General features: G+C 44.3%; 1 protein-coding gene across 1 annotated transcript in view; it reads left to right on the top strand.

The window, feature by feature from the left end:
* The window catches only part of LOC120050733 (zinc finger protein GLI2-like), a 68,674-nt gene extending 47,964 nt beyond the window's left edge, over nt 1-20,710 (top strand). The window contains exons 6-13 of the mRNA XM_038997295.1: nt 1,696-1,894; nt 2,752-2,862; nt 5,491-5,628; nt 8,575-8,724; nt 13,396-13,560; nt 16,195-16,455; nt 17,478-17,847; nt 17,975-20,710. Coding sequence (XP_038853223.1) covers nt 1,696-1,894; nt 2,752-2,862; nt 5,491-5,628; nt 8,575-8,724; nt 13,396-13,560; nt 16,195-16,455; nt 17,478-17,847; nt 17,975-20,331 — 3,751 coding nt within the window. The 3' untranslated portion in view covers nt 20,332-20,710. The remainder of the gene's footprint in view (nt 1-1,695; nt 1,895-2,751; nt 2,863-5,490; nt 5,629-8,574; nt 8,725-13,395; nt 13,561-16,194; nt 16,456-17,477; nt 17,848-17,974) is intronic.
* The last annotated feature ends 526 nt before the right edge of the window (nt 20,711-21,236 follow it).

Genomic DNA, 21,236 nt, shown 5'->3' on the forward strand with positions numbered 1-21,236 from the left:
AGTTCTTCCAATATCTTCAATATGCGCCTCGGAATTGGATAAGGACGTGCGCAGTTGTGTCCCCGATGTGTCTGTCTTCACTTGTAGCCTGTGAGAAAGACCTGATCACTTGACAGAGAGCCATGTGAGTGAGAGGTGCTTCAGCACGCAGCCGGAAGAAGGGAATTATAATTATTATATTCAGCCCAACGGCACAACGGCCAATTTGGGCGCAAAAGGAATGGATTTGTTAGGGGGCATTATGGCCACACAAAGGGTATGCAGCCGGGAAATGTAAGGAATTATCAAGTTCTTGTCAAATTGTGAATGAGAGACTGATGAAGTGTGTATATCCTGTGTAAAAAAACAAAACAAAGCAGAGCTCATGCCTTTCATGCAACTTTTTTCAAATCATCAATAGAGTTGTTTAATTGCTATATTGTAATTACTTTGCCACCATTTATTGCCTTACCGCTCTTATCCTACCTCATTTGCACATGCTGTATATAGATTTTTCTATTGTATTATTGAGTGTATGTTTGTTTATTCCATGTGTAACTCTGTGTTGTTGTATGTGTCGAACTGCTTTGCTTTATCTTGCCCAGGTCGCAGTTGCAAATGAGAACTTGTTCTCAACTAGCCTACCTGGTTAAATAAAGGTTAAATAAATAAATAAAAGAGTTGCATCATGTAGCCTTAGAATGTATTAAAAATCGAAACAAACACATTTGTATCACAACTAAAGTTACATTAATAACTCTAAATTAAGCATATAGGAGTACATGTTTTGGCTCAGTTGGTAGAGCATGGCGCTTGCAACGCCAGGGTTGTGGGTTCGATTCCCACGGGGGGCCAGTACAAAAAAAAAAAGTATGAATGTATGTACTTGTAAGTCGCTCTGGATAAGAGCGTCTGCTAAATGACTTAAATGTAAATGTAAATGTTAACCACTCAACACAGAATAGACACATGTGCGCACTCCCTCAAATCATTTGGAGAAAATATCCTTTCTGTTTTATTCAGCTTTGTTCAATTGTATTCTTCATACTATAAAATAATATAAAATAATGCCAAGCAAATCTTGTCTGCTAAATGAACTAGTGTAGCCCACAGCCATATGGCCTAGCCAGATCAGGGCCAAACATAAAGACAACTCAGATTATACTATTCTATTCTACTTTTTCTTCATATCAAGTTTCTTTAGACCTGTCTAAAATAAATAATGGATTTATTGTGATAGTGTAAGCTACATTTCATGGATTTAACGGACTTTTTCAAATGTAGATGTTCCAAAGGTCTGCATCAGTGGCTTGTAGGCTGCGTGGAAGCCAGGAGATGCTAAATGTGTTTAAGTTAATTCATGTTCAGTTACCGTGAGACCGACAGTTATTTGCTTGAAAATCACTGGCTGACAGAACTTCATGACCCCCACAGCCTTATACATGACTAACATTGAGTTCAGCTGAAAAGTTGTGACTTACATTTGAGTCATTTAGCAGACTCTTGACTCACAGGAGCAATTAGGCTTATGTGCCTTACTCAAGGGCACATCGATATATTTTTCACCTAGTCAGCTCAGGGATTTGAACCAGTGACCTTTCAGTTACTGGCCCAACACACTTAACCTCTAGGCTACCTGGGTTGAAAGTGGAATTTTGTGTCACAGTTGGAGATAAGAGACATATCTCTCATGTGCGTTAATGTCTTGTGTTCCAGTCCGTCCTTTACCTTCCCACACCACATCAACCCCATGGCCTACCAGCAGCTCCTGTCCCAGCAGAGAGGCCTGAGTGTGTTTGGCCACACCCCTCCTCTCATCCAGCCCCCACCCATCTTCTCCAGTCGCCAGTCTGCCCTGGGTCTCTCCTCTCTGCCCCACTCCTCACACAACCACCACAATGGCTCACAGTCAAAGGTGAGACTGCTCTTCTTCTTTGCTAACGGCGGTATGCAAACCAGCTTGATGTGCGAAGACTTTTTGCTTGAGTTTGTTCATCTTCTTCCTGAACTGTGCCTAAATTGTCTGGTACGAGGTAGATCTTCTCATTGTCCATAACCGCCAAATGTGAGCCTTGCCCTGTGGCCTTCTGGAAGTTCTGGTATTGTGTGGGATGCTCAAATCAAACCAGCATGACGTCTATAGCCGTACAATTTTCTTCTGTTTGTTTGCATAGTCAGTAAACTTGTTTTAAGATGATTTAAAACATAAGTACTGCTGTCTCCTTTCTAATCCATTGTATACGTCCACTGTGGTTTGTGGTTCTCTCTGTGGTTCTCATCATACCATTCACTGAAACGCCCCTTCGTAAGGTAAACTCCAACCCCACTGTTCTGTTACAGACCACAGTAAACACAGAGGGATACTGAGGAGAAACAAAGTCTTCCTCTGATTAGGAACACTTTGCTGTGGTTTCCAGAATCACAGTCTAGCATGACTCGTAAAGCCAACTGGCAGATACGGCCTGTGTCAGCTTATTGTGAAGCATTAACTGTGTAGGTGGTGGGGTGTGCCTACTCTCGTCTCCAAAGTTTCTCCAGGAGTCACCTGAGGTTTACACTGAAGCCCCAGGCAGTGGGCTCGCTCTGTAGATGGATGGGATGTTTTCGTGCTGCACCCTCTCATCACAAAACACTCGAAATTGTTTAGTCTCTGTGGTGGCTCACCTCTGATGTATGAATGTCTATTTGACTCGAGCCCTGTATTAACCCCTATCTTTTCTTCTCTTTGATTCTCTCCCCTCCTCTCCTATTCTCTCCGCTCCTCCACTCCAGAACACATGTGGGGACTCGGCAGTGAGCAGTACAGTCAATCCCATGATCACCAAGAGGTCAAAGGTGAAGACAGAGGTGGAGTGTCCGAGGCCGCTGTCCCCATGCTCTCCGGTAAGAATTGGCGTAGGATATACTACTTTATAAATCAGTTGTCATGATGAACCTTGTTGCCCTGTACAGTAAGTGAGACGTACGGGTTGATAGGATCTAAAGAGAATGATGTGTTGAGGGCAGTTAAAAAATGATCAAACCTCTGCAACTGATGATGGAAAGAAAAGAAAAAACAGTTTCCATTGCTTCCTTTCCTCTGCCATTTCCCCCCAAATACTCCTCTGTCCTGAACTGACACAGACCCCTGGGAACCAGCCAGTCCCCTGACCCCCTTTCTTTCTCTGCTACGGCTGAAAGAAGAAAAACTCTGTGTGATAAGAGCTTTGCACCCATTCGTTTGTTCCTCCCGCTCTTCTTTTCTCCCTGGCTGCTGTAAACTGTGCCACAGCACTTCATTTCAATGAAATATTGGCCAGACGTTATTGTCATCTGAGGTGCATTTCTCTCTCTCTCTCTCTCTCTCTCTCTCTCTCTCTCTCTCTTTTGACAAATTTGCGGAGCCCTCCTCTCCGACTCAGAGGCAAGTTTGGGTTTGTGCCTGATGCATGGGGATGGCGGTGTACACAGTCGTCTTGGGGCCAGTAGAATTGATGAAGATAGTGGCGCGGGGCAGAGATAAACATGCTGCAGTCAGCACATTGGAGCAGGGAAGGGTGGGAGGCTGGAGCTGTGTAGAGAGAAAGAGGAGACCAGGGGATGGGCTGCACGTCACACGGACATACACACACACACACACACACACACACAGCCTGCAGGCCTGGGAACTGTCTTAGACGTGTCAACGAATCCCTACCTGGACAGATAGGTACATGTACATTAGTCACTGTTCCTCCAGTTAAGTCAATCTGGGCTATCTCGGATAATGTCAGGGTGTCCCCTCCCCACATCAGTAACAGTTAATAGTTGAACAGGGATGCAAACTGGTGAGGGCCCAAAAAGGTGACACTTTTTTTGTTGTACTGAAACATGCAAAAAAAATCCCTGCTAGGGGGAAATGCAGGTTTGAACTAATTAAACAAAGCATATGAGCTACATGATCAGTCCCTGTGTGTAAAATAAAAAGTGGTTAATGTGATCCTAACTCACAGCTAAAAAATGTAAAGAAAGAAATCCAATGTATTTGTTGCCTAGACTTTACTGCAAATGACACTTAAGTCTTGAGAATAAACAATACACTAATATTTCAGTTAGCCATGACAGCCTTTACAATAGAACGCTTGTGAACACACACACATCTAAATATTGCACTTGGGGAAAAAACTTCTTAAAGTAGAAATAGAATGAAACAAACAGGTATTCTATTTTTGTTCTATTATAGTGGCCACTATAGTAGACATCATCAAGTGCACAAGGCTAAGTGTGCAAAAATAACGTTCACTGAGTAAAACATTTAATAATCCCCCCTCACTCACACACACAAGTGTTACTGTCAAATTCAACACAACAAAAGTAATATCTTTGGGCTACACTGCACATTATAACATTGTACACGTTCTGCCTGTGGACATCTGTTCTACAATGTGCCATCAGAGCATGATAACCTTTGTTGGCATAATTGATCTCTTTCAGGCAGAGTACACCTGGCATACCCATTTTTAGCCACTGTATTGAAGAAGCGAGATAGAGGGAAAGTGTGTAGTGTTCCTTTCACCTCTATAGCGGCATCCAACTTAAGCCAGGCCCAGCTCCAGCTACACATGATCCCTGAATCCACTTGTTTAAAAGCAACGCCTCATTTTCACCTAATTCTCTCATTCTGAAAATGAACCACAAACTGTAGAGGGTGAAACATTCGTTCACAGATAGTAGTTAGTTCGTTAGCTAGTTAACTAGTTAACATTTCGCACAGATTGCCAGGGTCCAGTAAGCAACTAACGCGTTATAACTTGAGGAACGGCAAGGAGTCGTATACCAGTTAATACTAAAGCGAATTGGTTAGGTTACTAACGTTAGCTCATCTGATGTTGAAACGTTAGCTATCTAACGTTAGCTGTCTGACTTTATTAGCAAGCTCATTTTCACACCATAAACAAAATTATTTGATCAGATAAGTTGGCTAATGTTGCTCAACATTTATCTGGCTAGCTAACGAATAATTCGATCCAGCTAGCAAGATACTTAACAATGCTAACAATACTTGTTCCACCACACTTTCTCCCTCACCTCAAACTTTCCAAATGCCAGTTGTTTTTCGGTTACAGCTCATGAAGTACGCATGAAGTATGCTTTATCATCTTCTCACCCCCATCTCCGTGGTCAGGCTTCTCTAACGTTACCTCTTCATTATCATTCAGGGGACGCGCTGCTGTAACTGGCAAGCTGCCTTTCCACTCTCCGCTGATGCTGTAACAAGCACGTCTCTCTTCAGTCGCCTGCTGCGCTGCATTCTGTTGTTATGTGAACGATAGGCTGAGCCTTGGATACAGACAGTATTGCTCCAAACGCGCATCACTCGGTCGCTTACAGCCAGTAGTGATCGTTGGTTGAAGTGTTGTTGAGTAGAATTTCGGAATGAGTGTTAATGGCTTGTGTTGGGTTAAAAGAAACAAGACACATTCCTTAGACTGTAAGAGAGAATGGATTATAAAGTCTTCTTCTCTTTTCTCGTGTTCTAACTCTTAACAGGAGCATCTAGGTGGGATGCTGGACCTGAAGGAGGACTTGGATAAAGATGAATGCAAGCATGAGCCAGAGATGGTGTATGAGACCAACTGCCACTGGGAAGGATGCTCCAAGGAGTATGACACGCAGGAACAACTGGTCCATGTAAGGAGGGGACGGGAACAGGAGGGGACAGGAGACAGGGATCAGAGAAGCATTTCCTTTTTCTTTAACTAGCTCAGAAAATGTTCCTGTGTGTTTTAAAACAACCAACCCGGAGACGGTTTCCTTAAAGCATCTTAAGGCTAAGTATGTTACCTGTGGTTCGAACAAAGAAACCGGGCCCTGGGCCAAGAGCAGAGGAAGATCGCTATCTAATGAGTGTGTGGTGAGAGAGAGGAGGTCTGCCTGTCAGTGCAGCTGAAATAAGTCCAGAATAAATCCCACATAAATCCCACGGACCTCTAGGTCTATATGAGCTCCCTAACCTCTGACCTCTGACCTCTGAAGCCCAACATAAAGCCATCCTGCCAGGAACACTAAACCCTTAACCCCTCCCTGATTTAGTCTCCACAGTAACCTCTAACAAACTAAGAGTCCATATTTTAGTGCTGCCTAAGACTGAGGCTTGTCAATGGACTTCAACTGGGGTCCTGTTTTATTATGCTTTCCTCCAAGATAGATACCGAGAGTCAGATGATTCATTGGTTGTTCACATAAGTAAGCTTAGCGTTTAGCTTCCATGAGACTGGGATTGTTTTACTCTATTGGACTTTTCGGCATGTAGAGTCTTGGTCGAGCAGGGGCATTCCAGGCCGTCACTGAAGCAGAAAGAGAGGGGGACAGACAGACAGAGAGAGAAAGAAAGAGAGAGCGAGAAGGGGGGGGGGGTAGAGTGAGAGAGCGAGGGGGAGAGAAAGAGAGCGAGAGAGAGAGATAGAAGAGAGAGAGAGAGTGAGTGAGAGAGAGTGGAAGAGAGAGAGAGAGGAAGAGAGAGAGAGAGGAAGAGAGAGAGAGCAGGTTAGAGAGATAGAGAGAGCGGAAGAGAGAGAGCGGAAGCGAGAGAGAGAGGAAGAGTGAGCGAGAGGAAGAGGGAGAGAGAGAGAAGGGGGGGGGCACTGTAACAGAGGAGCTTCGACTATGGCCTCCATTATCTGTCCTCATTGTTTCACTCAGTCACCGACAGTTACACTCCAGCTGAACGTGAAACCTCCGAGATACTTCCTAATGATAGGCCAGGATGGTTTAGGTTAGGCAGTTACGGACAAAGAGCTGCTTGTCTGAGAGAGCAGTCAACGCACGCTCAACCGCCATGTGTCTTTGGCTTAATTATCATGGGCCAGACATTAAACCAACATGTAGAGAGAGTAGCCTAAGGAATATGTTGGCATTTAGCTACTACAATGATGGTCCTTGTCACCGAAGTGTGTGTGTGTGTGTGTGTGTGTGTGTGTGTGTGTGTGTGTGTGTGTGTGTGTGTGTGTGTGTGTGTGTGTGTGTGTGTGTGTGTGTGTGTGTGCGTGTGTGCGTGTGAGCGTGTGAGCGTGTGAATGCATATATGCTTGTTAGCGCTATACTCTTGCAAGGAAAAAAGTTACTTTAGTTGCTGCATGGTTGAAACCCAAGCATCCTATTGGTTACCTTGTTGTTAGTCATTCCTGATGTACTCAGGGTATTAAGTCCTTTTCTGCAGATGTGTTCATCAAGGGATCCCAGGAAACAGCTGTGTTTGAGTTGTAATCCCTCCACACTCACTGGGCCCCTGCACTCAAACACTACAGCCCTAATGAGGGAGGTGCACAATACCTGTCCAGACCCATTCGTCCTAGGCTATGCACGCCAGCCAGCGGGATGCCACATCAATCTTGGATAAGAGAGTTGGAAATCCGTCACGGGGCAATTCCATTGAATTAAAGTGTTGAGAGGCTGCCCCTTCAGACACATACAAACAGAGCGGAGCAAAGGAGCATTTGCCTGTTTGACGATTGATTTTAATTTCCCTAACCGTAGAATCCCTCTTGTGGAAAAAGTAGACTAGTGGAACTCATCTAACAGAACCACACTGCAAATTGTGCGTCCCGACAACACAATCGCGTCTTTTTTCTTCACTGTCTGACAAACGGAAAGTTAACGGCAAACTTTGATTGATGGCGTTACTCCTAATCTCTTTGATAGGCAAATGGCTGCTCTGCCTCTGTCACAACCTGAAATGGACTTGTTCTAATAGACCTCTATCACAGAGAAAACCTCTGTCTCCTGTTGATAGTGTGTTCTCTAAGTAGTACAAATACACTCAACGACAGACAGAACAGAACACAGCTAGAGACCGAATAAAAAAGACAACCTCAGAGGGACTTCTGTGGGGAGAGAAACATCAAATCAAATTGTATTGGTCACATACACGTGTTTAGCAGATGTTATTGCGGGTGTAGCGAAATGCTTGTGTTTCTAGCTCAAACAGTGCAGTAATATCTCACAAGTAATATCTGACAAATTTCACAACAATACAAACAATACACACAAATCTAAAGTAAAGGAATGGAATTAAGAATATATCATAATTGGACGAGCAATGTCGGAGCGGCATAGACTAAAATACAGTAGAATAGAATACAGTATATACATTTGAGATGAGTAATGCAAAATATGTAAACATTATTAACATCAGGAGAAGTTACAGGCCATGCACAGAAAGAAAACCTAGCCCCTTCCCCTTAGGCCAGGGGTGTCAAACTCATTCCACGGAGGGCCTAGTGTCTGCAGGTTTTTGGTTTTTCCTTTCAATAAAGCCCTAGACAACCAGGTGTGGGGAGTTCCTAACTAATTAGTGATGTTAATTCATCAATCAAGTACAAGGGAGGAGCGAAAACCCGCAGACACTCGGCCCCCCGTGGAATGAGTTTGACACCTGTGCCTTAGGCACTTATGTAGATTTAAAAGAATTACTACAATTGAATGACTGTTGCTTTACACCTATCCAATCCCTTAGATCGACACAAGTGTTTAGGGAGTAGGGGCCGGGGGTTGTTACTGGACGTGTCCGTAAGTCTCAGAGGCTGTAGAGATCCAGAAAGGTATTAACACGTCTCATCCGGGCGTGTCTCCCTACAGCACATCAATAACGACCACATCCACGGGGAGAAGAAGGAGTTTGTGTGCCGCTGGGATGAGTGTTCCAGGGAGCAGAAGCCCTTTAAGGCTCAGTACATGCTGGTGGTTCACATGAGGAGACACACGGGGGAGAAGCCACACAAGTGTACCGTGAGTAACTGGTCGTCGTCAGGCTCGGCCTTCGCTGAGCATTTGCCTCTCTAAACATTTGTAGAGTGTACCCACACACACTCACACTCACACTCACACTCACACTCACACTCATACTCATACTCATACTCATACTCATACTCATACTCATACACAGATGTGTGTGTGATTCTCTGTGAGTGTGAGTGTGAGTGTGTGTGACAGTACACTCTACAAGTGCACACATACAAATCTAGAAATGCCGTTTGGGCTTTTCTCCATATTTCACGTGATAATTCTTGAAAAGGAATACAAATATGCTTACAGTGTGATTACATTACACATTCACATAGAGGATGTCCCTAAGCTGGTTAGTAGGGTGTATGTTAGTAGTGTCAGTAAGGGCAATGGATCCTTCTTACAGTAAGACCTAGATATATCCTCTACGGTACTGTATTGTAAGTCCCTCATGTACAACATCTAAGACTTTTCTCTCTTCAGGCCAAATCCTTAACTTTTCACATAAATCATGCACTGATGTCAAGGGGAGATTTGTTTCTGAAGTTAGGATTGGTGACTCTAAACAGTGCATTTGGAAAGTATTCAGACCCTTTCACAATTTCCACATTTTGTTACGTTACAGCCTTATTCTAAAATGGATTACATCGTTTTTCCCCCCTCACCAATCGACATACAATACCCCATAATGACAAAGCAACAACTGATTTTGACATTTTTGCAAATGTATAAAAAATGTAAAACTCAAATAACACATTTACATAATTATTCAGACCCTTTACTCAGTACTTTTGGTATTTGCAGCAGCTACTCTTCCTGTGGTCCACACAAAACATGAAACATAATACAGAATGACATAATACAGCATCAATAGACAAGAACAGCTCAAGGACAGAACTACATACATACATTAAAATGGCACATGTAGCCTACATATCAATGCATACACACAAACTATCTAGGTCAAATAGGGGAGAGGCATTGTGCCGTGAGGTGTTGCTTTATCTGTTTTTTGAAACCAGGTTTGCTGTTTATTTGAGCAAAATGAGATGGAAGGAAGTTCCATGCAATTAGGGCTCTATATAATACTGTACGCTTTTTTGAATTTGTTCTGGATTTGGGGACTGTGAAAAGACACCTGGTGGCATGTCTGGTGGGATATGTGTGTGTGTCAGAGCTGTGTGTAAATTGACTATGCAAACAATTTGGGATTTTCAACACATTCATGTTTCTTATAAAAAAGAAGTGATGCAGTCAGTCTCTCCTCAACTCTCAGCCAAGAGAGACCGGCATGCATAGTATTTATATCAGCCCTCTGATTACAATTAAGATCAAAACGTGCCGCTCTGTTCTGGGCCAGCTGCAGCTTAACTAGGTCTTTCCTTGCAGCACCGGACCACACGACTGGACAATAATCAAGATTAGACAAAACTAGAGCCTGCAGAACTTGCTTTTTGGAGTATGGTGTCAAAAAAGCAGAGCATCTCTTTATTATGGCCAGAACTCTCCCCATCTTTACAACCATTGAATCTAAATGTTTTGACCAAGACAGTTTACAATCTAAAGTAATGGCAAGTAATTTAGTCTCCTCAACTTGTTCAACAGCCACACCATTCATTACCAGATTCAGCTGAGGTCTAAAACTTAAGGAAGGATTTGTACCAAATACAATGCTCTTAGTTTTAGAGATGTTCAGGACCAGTTTATTACTGGTCACCCATTCCAAAACAGACTGCAACTCTTTGTTAAGGGTTTCAGTGACTTCGTTAGCTGTGGTTGCTGATGCGTATATGGTTGAATCATAAGCATACATGGACACACATGCTTTGTTTAATGTCAGTGGCAGGTCATTGGTAAAAAATAGAAAAGAGTAGAGGGCCTAGAGAGCTGCCCTGCGGTACACCACACTTTACATGTTTGACATTAGAGAAGCTTCCATCTTTGAGTTCTATTAGATAGATAGCTCTGAATCCACGACATGGCAGAGGTTGAAAAGCCATAACACAAACGTTTTTTCAACAACAGGTTATGGTCAATAATATCAAAGGCTGCACTGAAATCTAACAGTACAGCTCCCACAATCTTCTTATTACAATTTCTTTCAACCAATCATCAGTCATTTATGTCAGTGCAGTACATGTTGAGTGCCCTTCTCTATAAGCATGCTGAAAGTCTGTTGTTAATCTGTTTACAGAGAAATAGCATTGTATTTGGTCAAACACAATATTTTACAACAGTTTGCTAAGAGCTGGCAGCAAGCTTATAGGTCTGCTGTTAGAACCAGTAAAGGCCGCTTTACCACTCTTGGATAGCAGAATTACTTTGGCTTCCTTCCAGCCCTGACAAAGACTTTCCTCTAGGCTCAGATTAAAAATATGGCAGATAGGAGTGGCTATAGAGTCAGCTACCATCCTCAGTAGCTTTCCATCTAAGTTGTCAATGCCTGGAGGTTTGTCATTATTGATCGATAACAATCATTTTTCCACCTTTCCCACATAACTTTACAAAATTCAAACTTGCAATGCGTTTCTTTCATTATTTGTTTTTTTTATGCATGAATACAATTGCTTATTGTTCGTTGTTGGCATTTCCTGCCTACGTTTGCCCACTTTGCCAATGAAATAATCATAAAAATAATTGGCAACATCAAATGGTTTCGTGATGAATAAGCCATCTGATTCGATGAAAGATGGAGTTGAATTTGTCTTTCTGTCCATAATTTCATTTAAAGTACTCCAAAGTTTTTTTCCCATCATTCTTTATATCATTGATATTGGCTTCATAATACGGTTTCTTCTTCTTTTTTGTTGAGTTTAGTCACATCATTTCTCAATTTGCAGTAAGTAAGTCAGATGTGCAGCCAGACTTATTAGCCGCTCCTTTTGCTCCATCTCTTTCAACCATACAGTTTATCATTTCCTCATCAATCCATGGATCCTTCACAGTTCTAACAGTGAGTTTCTTAACAGGTGCATGTTTATCAATAGTTGGAAGAAGCAATTTCATAAATGCATCAAGTGCAGCGTCTGGATGCTCCTCATTAATCACATCAGACCAACAAATATCGTCCGAATAAGAGTCACAGCAACATTTTTGTATGATCTCTTATACACTATTTTAGGTCCAGCTGTTGGAATTTTGGCTTTCCTGGATATAGCCACTATATTGTGATCACTGCATCCAATGGGTACGGAAACAACTTTAGAACAAAGTTCTACAGTATTAGTAAAAATGTGACCAATACATGTGGATGATCTTGTTCCTGTAGTGTTTGTAAACACCCTGGTAGGTTGATTAATAACCTGAACCAGATTACAGGCACTGGTTACAGTAAGAAGCTTCCTCTTGAGCGGACGGCTTGATGAAACCAGTCAATATTCAGGTCCCCAAGAAAGTAGACCTCTCTGTTGACATCACATACACTATCAAGCATTTCACACATATTATTTAGATACTGACTGTTAGCACTTGGTTGCCTATAGCAACACCCCATAAGAAAATGCTTTAGATGTGCCAAGAGAACCTGCAACCACAACACTTCAATAACACTTGACAAAAGATCTCTAAGCATTACAGGGATATGGCTCTGAATATATACAGCAACACCTCCTCCATAAGCATTGTCTCTCTTCTACAGATGGTATATCCTTGTATTGCTGCTGCTGTATTATCAAATGAATTATCTAAGTGAGTCTCAGAAATGTTGTTGAAGCACCTTTGGCAGCGATTGCAGCCAAACTCCAAGCGGGCTGTCATGTTCCTTTTACTGAGGAGTGGCTTCTGTCTGGCCACTCTACCATAAAGGCCTGATTGGTGGAGTGCTGCAGAGATGGTTGATCTTCTGGAAGGTTCTCCCATCTCCACAGAGGAACTCTGGAGCGCTGTCAGAGTGACTATCGGGTTCTTGGTCACCTCCCTGACCAAGGCCTTTCTTCCCCGATTTCTCAGTTTGGCCGGGCAGCCAGCTCTAGGAAGAGTCTTGGTGGTTCCAAACTTCTTCCATTTAAGAATGATGGAGGCCACTGTGTTCTTGGGGACCTTCAATGCGGCAGACATTTTTTTGGTAACCTTCCCCAGATCTGTGCCTCGAAGCTCTACAGACAATTCCTTCGACCTCGTGGCTTGGTTTTTGCTCTGACATGCACTGTCAAGATTGGGAACTTATATAGACAGGTGTGTGCATTTCCAAATCATGTCCAATCAATTGAATTTACCACAGGTGGACTCCAATCAAGTTGTAGAAACATCTCAAGGATGATCAATGGAAACAGGATGCACCTGAGCTCAATTTCGAGTCTCATAGCAAAGGTTCTGAATACTTAATAATAAGGTATTTCTGTTTTTTATTTTTGAAACATTTGCAAAAAAAATCCCAAAACCAGTTTTTGTTTTGTCATTATGGGGTATTGTGTGTAGATTGAGATTTTTTAAAAATGTAATCAATTTTAGAATAAGGCTGTAACGTAACAAAATGTGGAAAAGGTGAAGGGGTCTGAATACTTTCGGAATGCACTGTATTTGCCTCCACACAAGAGTATCATTCATTACACAATAATTGCAAAGGACATCTTTATAGAAATTAAACAGGAATGGAAAACAAGGATAGACGTGAAATACACTGTACAAAGATCCTGTGTTTGACTGCTTTGGTGTTTTCCTTTCTCTCTCTTGCAGTTTGAGGGCTGCTGTAAGGCCTATTCTCGCCTGGAGAATCTGAAGACCCACCTGCGATCTCACACCGGGGAAAAACCATATGTGTGTGACCACGAGGGATGCAACAAAGCCTTCTCCAACGCCTCGGACAGAGCCAAGCACCAGAATCGCACACACTCCAACGAGGTGCGCCCACGCGCACACACACTTCAATGAGGTCCTACTGGGGCTGCCTCCCAAACACCACCCTATCCCCTTCATAGCGCAGTACTTTCAGGGCCCTGGTCAAAAAATAGCGTACTATGCAGGCAATCGGGCACCATTTTGGATGCTGTCAAGCTCCCACACTGCACAGCACTGCAGCTCCATTCTGCCCTGCCAAGACTTCAGACAGACTCACTTATGAAGTCCATTAGATATTCTCTTAGACAGACATCCGTAGGATCAATACTCTTCTACCTTTTGTGACTTACTGTAAGGTCCTGGGTCAAAAGATTGTGGCATCAAGAAAATACAAACTGACATATGTATCTTCAATCTGTTGTCTGCTAGCCTTTTACATATTCAGGCTGAAATGAGATGTGTGGACTTTTTCTCATCACGCACGGGGATTGTTCTTGGACGTCTATACTTGCCGCATTAAACCACGGCCGTGTGTGTGTGTGTTGTGTTCGTTTGTGTGTGTGTGCATGTGTTCCTAAGTGTGTGTGTGTGTGTGTATGCAGGCGTGTGTGTGAGTAAATAATGATGTACGGAACTAATGAGCATGGCAGCCCCACAGTGCATTAGTGTGAATCAAGCGTAGGCATCCCTTATGGAGATCCAGACCACCTGCAGATCACCAATACAAAATGAACCCTGGAACCGTTCCAAGCCTCCTACTCGCCTATCCATCAGGAGATAGAGGAGAGAAGTGTAGGGGAAAAGCATCCCATGGATCCACACACACACACACACACACACACACACACACACACACACACACACACACACACACACACACACACACACACACACACACACACACACACACACACACACACACACACAACCCCTCGGGATGAAACACAAGACTGGATCCATCCCACCAGTATAACTGTAACTTTATTACTGGAAGCCGCATAAATCTTAGTGATATTCTGTGGCTGTAAGCAGAACCAACAAGTCACTGGTCTTACATACATAATTTATACACTCTAATTGCCTGTTTACAACAACAGCTAGTCACAGCTAATCTGAGTAAGTAGGAGGGGATGGATATTCTAATTCCCAGGCATGTATTTGAATGTTATTAAACAGAATATGAACTGGATGATATTAATCTCACTCTGGATCCTGTGTGGCTCACTTGGTAAGAGTGTGGTGGTAACAACACCAGGGTTGTCGGTTTGCTTCCCGCTGGGGCCACATTTAAATGTATACACTCACTGTACTGTAAATCGCTTCGGATTAAATATACACTACAGTTCAAAAGTTTGGGTTCATTTAGAAATGTCCTTGTTTTTGAAAGAAAAGCACATTTTTTGGCCATTAAAATAACACCAAATTGATCATAAATACAGTGTAGACATTGTTAATGTTGTAAATGACTATTGTAGCTGGAAACGGCAGATATTTTATGGAATATCTACATAGGCATACAGATGGCCATTATCAGCAACCATCACTCCTGTGTTCCAATGGCACGTTGTGTTAGCTAATCCAAGTTTATTATTTCAAAAGGCTAATTGATCATTAGAAAACCCTTTTGCAATTATGTTAGCACAGCTGAAAACTGTTGTTCTGATTAAACAAGCAGTGAAACCGGCCTTCTTTAGACTAGTTGAGTATCTGGAGCATCAGCATGAGGCTGGCCTTCTAGGCAGAATTCCTCTATCCATTGTCTGTTCTTTTTCCCATTTTAATCTTTTCTTTTTATTGGCCAGTCTGAGATATGGCTTTTTCTTTGCAACTCTGCATAGGCCAGCATCCCGGAGTCGCCTCTTCACTGTTGACGTAGAGACTGGTGTTTTGCAGGTACTATTTAATGAAGCTGCCAGTTGAGGACTTGTGAGGCGTCTGTTTCTCAAACTAGACACTCTAATGTACTTGTCCTCTTTCTCAGTTGTGCACCGGGGCCTCCCACTCCTCTTTCTATTCTGGTTAGAGACAGTTTGCGCTGTTCTGTGAAGGGAGTAGTACACAGCGTTGTATCAGATCTTCAGTTTCTTGGCAATTTCGCATGGAATAGCCTTCATTTCTCAGAACAAGAATAGACTGACGAGTTTCAGAAGAACGTTTTTTGTTTCTGGCCTGTAATTGAACCCACAAATGCTGATGCTCCAGATACTCAACTAGTCTAAAGAAGGCCGGTTTTATTGTTTCTTTAATCAGGACAACAGTTTTCAGCTGTGCTAACATAATTGCAAAAGGGTGATCAATTAGCCTTTTAAAATTATAAACTTGGATTAGCTAACACAACGTGCCACTGGAACACAGGAGTGATGGTTGCTGATAATGGGCCTCTGTACGCCTATGCAGATATTCCATAAAAAAATCTGCCATTTCCAGCAACAATAGTCATTTACAACATTAACAATGTCTATACTGTATTTCTGATCAATTTGATGTTGTTTTAAATGGACAAAAAAAAAGTGCTTTTCTTTCAAAAACAAGGACATTTCTAAGTGACCCCAAATTTTTGAACGGTAGTGTGTGTGTGTATATATATATATATATATACATATACACACATGACATGTCTCTAATGTAAAATGTATTTTATCTCTCGGAGTATAACCTTTCTATATAATGATGAAATAAATACACTTGTATCCACAGAAACCCTACGTGTGTAAAGTCCCCGGGTGTACGAAGCGCTACACGGACCCCAGCTCTCTCAGAAAGCACGTGAAGACAGTCCACGGACCAGAGGCCCACGTCACCAAGAAACAGCGCAGTGACCTGCCGCTCAGCAGACCCGTGCCACCCAAAGAGAATGGAGAGAACGAGACAGGCCGGGGCATGGAGAAGATGGACAGCACCTCGAGAGGCATGGAGGACTACCTGCAGGTCAAGTCTATCAAGACGGAGAAGTCTGTGGTAAGAGACGATCTGGTGTTGCAGCCTGTCATCCAAAGAGAGATCATTTGGAGTAGAAGTGGAAATATAATTCAGCAAACACAGACAGTTTTTAGTTTACCGTACAGTTATGTGTGCCCTCCCAATCTATGGTTTAGCCACTTTATAGATTTGTGCAATCAGATAAGGGGCGGCAGGTGGCCTAGTGGTTAGAGCGTTGGGCCAGTAACCCAAAGGTTGCTAGATTGACTCCCTGAGCTGACAAGGTAAAAATCTGTCGTTCTGTCCCTGAACAAGGCAGTTAACTCACTGTTCCTGCGCTGTCATTGTAAATAAGAATTTGTTCTTAACTGACTTGCCTGGTTAAATACAGATAATGTCCTTCTATTTTCTCAGTCTGAGCCCCTACTAACAATGGCATGCAAATCTTACCTAACAAACTTTTATCCTTCCTATCTAACATTCTCTGCACGTTTCCTTTCCATTTCTCTTCTCTTTGAAACTTTCCTTAAGGACAGACATTACTAAGGTGAGCACAGCTTCAGTTTGAGCTTCAGTTTAATACAGAATATCTTTCATAATATCTCCCGTCATGTCATAATCATGTACTACTGCTGTATGATAAGCCACAGCCAGTAAGGAACACAGTCCAAACATGTGTATAATAGTTATTACGGAATTTTAAGTCCTCATACTGTACACCATAAAGAGGGACTGGGGAGCCCAACAACCCAGAGAGCCACAGATTCATAGCCCCGTGTGCCGGCCTAGCATGTACTCAAGCATCCTTTCATCTCTCCCATTTCTAATTCACAGACAGTCTAAAGAGAACTATAATCTGTAGCCACACCAACTAAAACTCGTTATTTACAATTAAAGTTGTGGAGAAAAGAACTTTCATGATTCACTGTACATCTCCTTATGTTGTTATGTTATCACTGTTCTACTTTCTCTTCGTTAGATGCTGATCCCTTTCCTTTTTAGATATAAACATGTTGTTTCTCTCCGCCTCTCTCTCTCTCTCTCGCTCTCTCTCTCTCTAGATGTATCAGTCCAGCCCTGGTGGTCAGTCGTCATGTAGCAGTGAGCCGTCGCCACTTGGCGGTTCCACCAACCATGACAGTGGAGTAGAGATGGCTCTCCATAGCGGCGGGGGCAGCATGGGGGACCTGACTGGGCTGGACGACCCCTCGGGGCCCCTCATGGACTCCCTCTTCTCTGGCCTCTCGTCTGGGACAGCAGGGGTCGGGGTGGGCCTCCACCTACGTCAACACCTAGGCCTCAGCCACATCCACAGACTAGAACACCTGAAGAAGGAGAAACTGAAGACGGCGAGGGACTCCTGCCAGTGGGCCAATCATCATTCAGCTCCTCCAGTCCAGAACACCAAGCTACCGCCCATACCAGCAAGCGGTGAGTAAACATAAAAAGAAAGAAGTAACCAGTGTTTTCATAATTATCCTTTTTGAGTATTCAGTACATTCAGAAATCTATTCAGGCTACATTCCTCCTGTGTGAAATCAATTCTTCTTCGCTTCAGGGTCCCTTCTGGAGAGTGGAAATATGTGTGGTGGGCCTGGATCGTTCAGCCTCAGTGAGCTGTGTTCCAGTAAGGTGACTGTCCTGAACCAGCTGGACCATCTGATGGAGCGCAGGGACAGCGCCACCAGCACCGTCTCCTCTGCCTACATCAGCCGCCGCTCCTCTGGCATCTCCCCCTGCTACTCCAGCCGCCGCTCCAGCGACGCCTCCACGTTCAGTGGTCACCGCCACCACAACATCAGCTCCACCGGCTCCTACGACCCCATCTCTGCAGACCTGTCCCGGAGGTCCAGCGACGCCAGCCAGTGTGGAGGTGGTGGAGGAGGGGGGCGGCTGCCCAGTAACCTCAGCCTCACCCCCGCCCAGCACTACCACCTCAAGGCGAAATATGCGGCGGCTACAGGCGGAGCCCCACCCACACCTTTACCCAACATGGAGAGGATGAGTCTCAAGACCTGCTTGGCCCTCTACAGGGACGCTTCCCAGGGAGACTCGTCGTCTGGTTACTCCTCCTTCAACACCATTGTCCCCAGTGGGGTTCCCAGGCACTGCAGCGGCGATATGGGAAGTTATAACGGCCGCAGCATGATGCCCCACGAAGCTCCGTCCAACATTCCCCGTCGGGCTAGCGACCCCGTCCCCCGGCGGCCATCCCTGAACCCACTGTCCCATCATCCTCAGGTGCAGCGCTACAACAGCACGGGCAACATGCAGAACCTCCACCCACACGCCTCCCAGCCGAACCAGGCCCTGTCTGCACCTGAGCGGCGCCACCCGGCGCTCCAGAGCCACCAGCCGCGCTCCGACGACAGCCTGCAGCGATACCCCTACTGCCCCCGGCCGCCCAGCATCTCTGAGAACGTGGCCATGGAGACCATGGCCGGCGATATGAGCGGTAGGCGCAACAGCAGTGAGGAGGAGATGATGGTACTTCCTGATGACGTCGTTCACTACATCACTGCTCAGGGCGGAGCTGGAAAGTCAGACTGTGCCAACGGGTACAACCGACAAGCACAATGTGGTTTCCATGGAAATGCAATAAACCTTAACCCCCAGCAACAACAGCAGTTTTACCACCAGCGAAGGATGGCTGTGGTGGACACCAATATGAGTATGAACCCTTCGTCTGCACCACAAACCATGCGCCTCTCCTGTGCCCTAAGCCCAGGCCGTCCGCAGCAGTCTTTCCCCTCCTCACCCAGTAAGACGAGCACCATGCCGGTGCAGTGGAACGAGGTCAGCTCAGGGACTGTGGAAGCTCTTCACAACCCAACCCAACATCTGCCGTTCGGTCGAAGCAACTCAAACCTCGCCATGGTCCAACAGAAACAGAACTTTGTCTCGTTCCAGAAGCAGAATCTTAACTCCAACCAACACATTGCACAGATTAACCACAACCTGGCTCACGCAGCCCAGCAGGGGAGATACATACAGCAGCAGAAGGCTGACACCAGGCTGAGCTGTGTCCAGCAACAGAGCCTACAGCAACAGCAGCCCGCTAATGCTAACCTCAATGAACCAGTGAGCCTCGAGTATGGGTTTAACCAGGGTCTCGGTCCTAGTGATGCTAACGCTAACCAGCGGTCCTCCTGTAGTAGTATGGCAGTTGGTGGCACAGTGCACACTGTAGACACGCAGAACAGCCGACTGAGGACGCAGCCAGCGGGGAGTCAATCGTCTCAAGTCACATTTAAGGATAGCGGTGTGAACTCTTCGCGGATGATCTCACATCAACAGAACTATAACATAGCGTCCCAGGTTCAGCATCCTATACAAAATGGAGGTCAAATACTCATCCAGCCAAGACCGCCCACAGAACATAAGTCTCTAAGCAGACAGCATTCAGGGTCAATGACAATCCAGCGACAAAACTCAATTGGCAATCACTGCAGCAATGGCAACAACACAGACAACAATGTTATGTTCTACACAGGACAGATACACGTGTTTGAGCCAAACGGGAACATCAACATGCAGATGATGACATCATCAGTAGTAGACGTTCTTCAATGTCCCTCAGACAGCACTGAGACCTCCATGACCTCACCGGGAGTAAACAACCAGGTCTCCAGTACGGTGGACTCGTCCAATGGGACAGGGGCAGAGGAGCCCCAGATTGACTTTGACACCATGCTGGATGACGGGGACCACTCCAGCCTGATGTCAGGCACCATCAGCCCCAGCATCCTCCAGAGTCTGTCCCAGACCTCCTCCAGACTCACCACCCCCCGGAACTCTGTCACCCTGCCCTCCCTGCCCCTCCCTGTAGGGGGCAGCAACATGGCCATCGGCGATATGAGCTCCCTGCTCACCGCGCTTGCAGAAGAGAACAAGTTCCTCAGCATGATGTCATAAGGATGATCCCAAATACACTGAAGGCAGACACAGGTAAAACACACGTTACCTACCTTGGTGTATTTGGCCCAGGACGTGTGTTAAAAGAAATGACCTATTGTAACACAAGCTCTAAGAATGATAGTTTATCTACCACCAAGAGTTTAAACTGACTGTGTGAATGACAAGAGGGGAACCTACTAGTTAACATTGTTGCAGAGGTCCTCCTGACCATGTGATTGAACACTAAGCACCTCATTGGAGAACTTTGACGGCCACCAGAGACTAAGGAACCTATGAGATTCTGAAGACTTCATGCTAAATCACCACTATGTTTGTGCTACTTATTGTATTATCCTGTACAGTATCATTATGGAGCTAATATGGCGATTTCATATCTATTGAGAAGCCATATTTTGCCTTAGATGAGTAAGTAAGTATAATGTAATCCACAGCACAATTCTGTTAATGTTGTACATGAGATAGTGTACAGTTCTGCAGTAAAACAAGTTTACCAAGTGCCTGGCTATGCCGCAGAATATGCAAGACAAGCATATGACACAGATCACGTTGAAGTGCAACCAGGTCCTTCTGTATGATACCGATTTTGGATTTTTCTATCATTTAGTTATTTAAAGACACACATATATGTAAATTGTGTAAATGACTTGATCTAAAACAATTTGATTCTTTCTCTCAGATCTTATCTGAAACTCATTCATCTGTGCAGATTAGATTTTTTTTCTGTCAGTGAAGTTGCAGCAACAAAAAAATCTGGGAGAAAAATGATTAAATCATTCATTAGAGTCAGAAGAAATCTTTTTCTAATCTATTTAGTCATGTCAGGTCTATTTCCATACAGTGTCTTCGATATGAGCCATTGTCTTATTTGTCTGTCGCGTTGAGTTGGACTATTGAGATGAACA

Source organism: Salvelinus namaycush, chromosome 7 (assembly GCF_016432855.1).
Source record: "Salvelinus namaycush isolate Seneca chromosome 7, SaNama_1.0, whole genome shotgun sequence".
Classification (NCBI taxonomy): Eukaryota; Metazoa; Chordata; class Actinopteri; order Salmoniformes; family Salmonidae; genus Salvelinus; species Salvelinus namaycush.